The following is a 7,050-nucleotide window of genomic DNA, read 5'->3' as shown; positions in this document are numbered from 1 at the left end:
TTTTTTTTTAAATTTTAATAGAGATAAGGTCTCTCTATGTTGCCCAGGCTGGTCTTGAACTCCTGAGCTCAAGCAATCCTCCCACCTCAGCCTCCCGAATTTCTGGGATTACAGGTGAGCCACTGTGCCCCACCTTAATTTTATAAATTAATTAACTCCCAGCACCGATTTCTCAACTAAAATGGAGGCTCTTGGAAGAGGTTCCACTCTCCCTCCCAAGGAATGGAATCCCTGATTGGGTCATCCTCCATGACTGCTTTCCTTTGGGGAACCCCTCCCCTCTGCATGAGGTCTTAGGGGGATCATCAGTCTAGAAGGAGGCCATGGAATGTTCTCACCCATGATGTCAAGAGGGGGACTCTTGACATCATTGACAACAGGACCTAAAATCCTAGGAGTGGAGTCACTCAGAGGAAACTGGTCATCAGTTCCTGCCACCCAGGTCCCTGAAGCTGCCTTAACACTATCCTTTCCAAGCCCTGCTGGTCGTGTTTCTAGAAATCTATTTTCTAGAAGCTAGCCCACATCCTTCTAAGATAAGTTCCCTTTCCCCCATAAATGAGCCAGGGCCAGTGTCTCTGGGTCATAACCAAATGCCCTGACTGCTACATCCTCTGAGCCCCTCACTTTACCTTGAGGTCCCGTGCAGTGGGTTAAATGGTGGCCCCTAAAAGATATGTCCATGCCCCCAAATCTGTGGATGTCACCTTAGTTGGAAAAAGGGTCATTGCAGATGTCATTGAGGATCTCGAGATGAGATCTTCCTGAGACATCCTGGGAGGCCCTCTATCCAATGACAAGTGTCCTTAAAAGACTCACAGAGAAGAGACAGATGGAAAAGAGGAGAAGGTGATGTGAAGGCAGAGGCAGGGGCTGGAGCGATGCAGCCACAAACCAAGTAATGCCTCGGCCACCAGAAACTGGAAGAAACAAGGAAGGAGTGCAGGCCAGGCACGGTGGCTGTTGCCTGTAATCCCAGCACTTTGGGAGGCCAAGGTGGGTGGATCACCTGAGGTCAGGAGTTTGAGACTAGCCTGGCCAACTGGTGAAACCCCATCTCCACTAAAAATATAAAAATTAGCCAGGCATGGTGGCACATGCGTGTAATCCCAACTACTCAGGAGGCTGAGGCAGGAGAATTGCTTGAACCCAGGAGGTGGAGGTTGCAGTGAGCCAAGATCACGCCACTGCACTCCAGCCTGGGCAACAGAGTCCTCAAAGGAAAAAAAGAGGAAGGAGTGCAGCCTACCTGAGCCTCTGGGAGTGCCGCCCAGCTGACACCTTGATTTCAGACTGGCCTCCAGGACGGTGAGGGAATAAATGATTGTCTTTTGTTCATTTGTTTTTGAGAGAGGGTCACAGCTCACTGCCATCTTGACTTCCCTGGGCTCAGGTGATCCTCCCACCTCTGCCTCCCGAGTAGCTGGAAGTACAGGCGTGCACCACCACACCAGACAATGTTTGTATTTTTTTTTGTGGAGACAGAGTTTTGCCATGTTGCCCGGGCTGGTCTTGAAATCCTGGGCTCAAGCAATCCTCACATCTTGGCCTCACAAATTGCTGGGATTACAGGTGTCAGCCACCATGCCCCACCCATTTCTGTTGTTTTAAGTCATCAAATTTGGGTGGCATCATCTGTCACAGCAGCCACAGGATACTAACACGCCCAGAGACAGAAGACGGGAGGACACAACTGCATTAACACTGAGCTAGGATCTGCACGCCTCAGGACTCTGCTTCTAGGACTATGCTGGAACTGCACTGAGTCAGAAAAACAGTCTCAGGAACCCGCTTGGATAGTAGGGAGTGGAAATGACCCCAGGTGACTGCAGCTGGACTCCTGGAAGGCAGGTATCAGGTAAGCTTTCCTGTAAACAGCCTGCAGCTAATTTTAAACTCCGGGTCACCTGGGCATAGTGGGGGGAGGTTGGGTTGCAGCTGACGTTGGCAGGCGGGGCATGGGACAGCTACTTCACGGAGGGCCAGGGTATCTATGACTCTCCTGACCATGGAAAGCTGCAGATGCTCGTATAAATAATTCTTGGCTGGAGGATTAGGTGTCTAGAGTACAGGCTGCTGGGTTGGCCAGCAGAGGCCCCAGGTAGAGAAAATATTATTCAACCGCACAAGGTTGAAACCTCTGGGAGAACAGCTGGATATTTCTACTGGGATCAGGGGTCCAGGCCTGACTGGCCCAGGGTGATGGGGGTTGGGGGATAGGGAAGATTTTAGGGAAAAGAGTCAGTGCTCAGGGACCTGCTCATCTGGGGCTGCAGCGCTGCACAGTGATTAAGCCCCAGGCTCTGGTGTAAAAGTCTCCTGGGGTTCAAATCCCATCTCTACCACCTAACAGCAGGATGATCTTGAGTGAGGTCAGTTCATTTGTCTGTTTTCTCACCTGTATATTGAGGATTATTATTATTATTATTTTTGAGACAGAGTCTCGCTCTGTCACCCAGGCTGGAGTGCAGTGGCACGATCTCGGCTCATGTAACCTCCGCCCCCCTGGGTTCAAGGGATTCTCCTGCCTCAGCCTCCCAAGTAGCTGGGACTACAGGGACGTACCACCATGCCCACCTAATTTTTTCATATTTTTAGTAGAGACGGGGTTTCACCATATTGTCTAGGCTGGTCTTAAACTCCTGACCTTGTGATCTGCTACCTTGGCCTCCCAAAGTGCTGGGATTACAGGTGTGAGCCACCGCACCCAGTGAGGATTATAATTTTTAAGCCCCCCAACTCTCCAAATCCACTTGGCTCTCAAGTTCAGAGAGTTTGATAGTGAAGGGAAACCAAGTTATCTGATTCTTTTTACTTTCTGAATTTTAGAAAGATATATATATATATAGTACAAAATATATGTATTTTACAAATATATTTTACATATATATGTATATATATTTTACATATATATACAAAATATATGTATTTTGTACAGACAGGGTTTACCATGTTCTCCAGGCTGTTCTTGAACTCCTAAACTCAAGCCATCCACCCGCCTCTGCCTCCCAAAGTGCTGAGATTACAGGCGTGAGCCACCGCACCAGCCCAAGTAGTGATAATTTGGATAGCACGAAATTTATCTGAATAAATTTGGCTCTGAAGTTTAGAAAGCAAGGGATACCTATGGTTTTTACCTAAAAGGCGTGTTGTGAAGGGTTAATTTGCATATAAAGTTAGCAACCTGTGGGAGGAGAGTCCGTGAAAAAAATATGAGATAAAATTAAAATAAAGGGAAAAGTAGAATAAAGAATGGGGCCGGGTGCGGTGGTTTACGGACTCCCATGCCTATAATCCCAGCACTTTGGGAGGCCGAGGCAGGTGGATCATTTGAGGTCAGCAGTTCTAGACCAGCCTGACCAACATGGTGAAACCCCATCTCTACTAAAAATACAAAAATTAGCCAGGTGTGGTGGCATGCACCTGTAGTCCCAGCTACTTGGGAGGCTGAAGCAGGAGAATCGCTTGAACCCAGGAGGCGGAGGTTGCAGTGAGCCAAGATCATACCATTGCACTGCAGCCTGGGTGACAGAGCAAGACTCCTTCTCAAAGAAAAAAAAAAAAAAAAATAAGAGATTAAGAATTGTATTTTAAAGAAAAAAATAGCATGCAAAATAGGGCCTGGCATGTAGTGTGCACTCAAGAAATATGGACTATTTGCATTCTATTATTATTCGTCTATAACCAGAAGTGGCAATATAAAAAGGCAGCCAAGGCCAGGCATGGTGGCTTATGCCTGTAATCCCAGCATTTCGGAGTCCGAGGCAGGAAGATCACTTGAGGCCAGGAGTTTGAAACCAGCCTGGATGACATCGTGAGATCCCATCTCTATAAAAAAAATTTAAAATAAGCCTGGTGTGGTGGCACACACCTGCAGTTTCAGCCACCTGGGAGGCAGAGGCAGGAGGATTACTTAAACCCAGGAGTTCGAGGCTGCAGTAAGCTATGATTGTGCCATTCCACTCCAGCCTGGGCAACAGAGCAAGACCTTATCTCTAAAACAAACAAATAAATAAGACAGCCAAGGTAGACTCTTCTGGGAAGTTATTGAAGTTCGAGCCTTTGGGCCTCTCCCTTGCAAGGCCCCTCCAAAGTGTTATATCTCATTCCACACTCATAATTTGGTGCTCTTTTGTCTAAAGAGAGACCCTAAAGCTGGATCCACTCCTATGCAGGAGAAAAGAGAGCCAGACCTGGGTTTGCTCAAGTCTCTTCGCCACCTGACTGTGAGCTATGTAAGGGCAGACACTGGGCCTGACTTCTGGGCTGTATCCCTGGCGGGGTGCAGCCACACAGCAGGTGTTCAGAATGTGCTGAATGATGAATGGGTAAGACCCTGGGAAACCATCCTTTGGGAGGAAAGTGGGTCTCAGTCACATGTTAGCATGAATCACACAGGTATTTTGGACGAGGCAGCAGTGGGCAGGTGCATTTGGTATAAGCAGAGCCTCATGATACTCACCTGGGAGAGGTGTCCCATTGGCCATGAGGGTCAATTGGTCGGCGATGGCTTTGGTTCGGGAGTAGTGGTCTATGTGCTGCCAGAGGCCAGGAAAAACAGAACCACCAGAGAGGGTCAGCAATGCTGCTGGCAATGCTTGCCCAGCCTGGCCCAGCCCCAGGGCTGCACCTTCCCTTGGGAATCCCACTGGGATATGGCCAAGCCCTGAGCCCCATGACCTTTCCTCTCCCCCGGGTGGGAGAACAGTGCATCTCCTTCCAGAGCCACAGGAGCAGAGGAGCACTGGGTTCAGAGCAGTAACAATGACTAGGGGCAGCCCAACTCAGGGAGACTCCTGCTGGCCCCAGACACCTGTCCTTGCAAGGCTGATGCTGGACACACGCTGGATGAATTACCTACACATGGCTCTTTTGTGTTCACATGGCATTTTCACATTGGTTATCTTACTTCCTGCTCTGCACAACCCCATGGCAGTAGTGTTACCATGCTGGGATGAAGAAACAGAGGCTTTTCTGGGTGCAGTGGCTCATGCCTGTAATCCCAACACTTTGAGAGGCCCAGGAGGGAGGATTGATTGAGCCCAGGAGTTTGAGACCAGCCTGGGCAACACAATGAAACCTACATCCACTAAAAATACAAAAGTTAGCTGGGCGTGGTGGTGTGCGCCTGTAGTCCCAGCTACTGGGGAGGCTGAGGCAGGAGAATCACTTGAACCCCAGAGGTGGAGGTTGCAGTGAGCTGAGATCCTGCCACTACACTCCAGTCTGAGTGACAGAGCAAAGCAAGACCTTGTCTCAAAACAAAACAAAACAAAAACCGCCTGTAATCCCAGCACTTTGGGAGGCTGAGGCTGGCAGATCAGGAGGTCAGGAGATGGAGAACATCCTGGCCAACATGGTGAAACCCTGTCTCTACTAAAAATACAAAAATTGGTTGGTTGTGGTGGTGTGCACCTGTAATCCCAGCTACTTGGGAGGCTGAGGCAGGAGAATTGCTTTAACCTGGGAGGTGGAGGTTGTAGTGAGCCAAAATCGCGCCACTGCACTCCAGCCTGGTGACAGAGTGAGACTCTGTCTCAACAAAAAGAAAAAAAGCCAGGCGCAGTGGCTCACGCCTGTAATCCCAGCACTCTGGGAGGCCGAGGCAGGCGGATCATGAGGTCAGGAGATACTGACCATCCTGGCTAACATGGTGAAACCCTGTCTCTACTAAAAATACAAAAAATTAGCCGGACGTGGTGGTCGGCACCTGTGGTCCCAGCTACTCGGCAGGCTGAGGCAGGAGGATGGCGTGAACCCGGGAGGTAGAGCTTGCAGTGAGCAGAGATCACGCCACTGCACTCCAGCCTGGGCGACAGAGCGAGACTCCGTCTCAAAAAAAAGAAAAAAGAAAAAAAGAAAAAGTAAAAAAACAACAAAAAACAAAACAGAGGCTCAAAGGGCTTAAGTGATTTGCTCACGGTCAGGGTCACATGGGTAGAATGTGGCCAGGTTGGGGAGTGCTGATGCCAGCCAGTTTTGGGGGCCCCTTCCTGCTAGGATGCATCCTGAGTTGTGAAACCAACCTTGCTTTCACCCATTCCTACCCTCTGAGCTGTGGGTCCCCGGCCCGCGGGCCCCGCCCACCTCTCCCAGAAGACAGGTACCTCGTCCAATGGGAAATATGGCACAGAGTCCTCATCGCCCTGCTCTATGGGCTTCCCGCCAAATGCAACGTTGACAGTGCTGGTATAGATGAGCCTCGGAACCCGCTGGCGAACACAGACTGCAGCAGCAGGTGCACATAGCAACAAATACACACACACACGTGCAAAGACACAGACACACACATGGGACACATGGGACACATGGGACACATGTGAGCATGGAGTCAGCTAAGGAGGTGCCATGCAGATCTCCACCAAGTTTTCAATGCACAACTTGGACCCCCGGGACCCTCCCAGAATCTACAGCTGTTCAGGAGGGAAGAGTCTTCTGCCCTTAACTTAGGGTGCAGGTCAAGTTCCTGCTCCGTGGGCCTCTGGGAGCCAGGCCTGCTCCTTATTCTTTCTCACTGTGGCTTGGACCCCTGGGCTACCTTGCCAGAGACAGGTCAGAAGAAGGTCTCACTGGATGGAGACCTAGAAAAAGGCACTCGAGAATCAGAGACATATGGGATAAGGCAGGACATGTCCAGGCAGCCCACACATGGGTCTTCGATTTTGGTGCTTCAGCAACTTTTTATTGATTGATTGATTGATTGATTGAGATGGAGTTTCACTCTTGTTGCCCAGGCTGGAGTGCAATGGCGCAATCTTGGCTCACCACAACCTCCGCCTCCCGTGTTCAAGTGATTCTCCTGCCTCAGCCTCCCCAGTAGCTGGGATTACAGGCATGTGCCACCACGCCCTGCTAATTTTGTATTTTTAGTAGAAACAGGGTTTCTACATGTTGGTCAGGCTAGTCCCGAACTCTCGACCTCAGGTGATCCGCCTGCCTCAGCCTCCCAAAGTGCTGGGGTTACAGGCGTGAGCCACCATGCCCAGCCTTATTTATTTATTTTAAATATTTATTTATTTATTTATTTATTTATTTATTTATTTATTTTGA

General features: G+C 49.6%; 1 protein-coding gene across 4 annotated transcripts in view; it reads right to left on the bottom strand.

The window, feature by feature from the left end:
• Positions 1–7,050, bottom strand: part of SDR42E2 (short chain dehydrogenase/reductase family 42E, member 2) — a 31,303-nt gene that overhangs the window by 16,251 nt on the left and 8,002 nt on the right. For 2 of the 4 annotated variants that reach the window (XM_017850298.1, XM_017850305.1), the window contains 2 exons: positions 6,108–6,226; positions 4,463–4,538 (listed from right to left, as the gene is read on the bottom strand). The exons of the other annotated variants lie outside the window; for them this stretch is intronic. In XM_017850298.1, coding sequence (XP_017705787.1) covers positions 4,463–4,538; positions 6,108–6,226 — 195 coding nt within the window. The remainder of the gene's footprint in view (positions 1–4,462; positions 4,539–6,107; positions 6,227–7,050) is intronic. 4 annotated transcript variants of the gene reach the window in all.

This window comes from Rhinopithecus bieti, unplaced genomic scaffold, assembly GCF_001698545.2.
Source record: "Rhinopithecus bieti isolate Rb0 unplaced genomic scaffold, ASM169854v2 scaffold_1918, whole genome shotgun sequence".
Lineage (NCBI taxonomy): Eukaryota > Metazoa > Chordata > Mammalia > Primates > Cercopithecidae > Rhinopithecus > Rhinopithecus bieti.
Note: the sequence above shows the minus strand (reverse complement) of the source record. Positions and strands in the feature narration are given on the sequence as shown.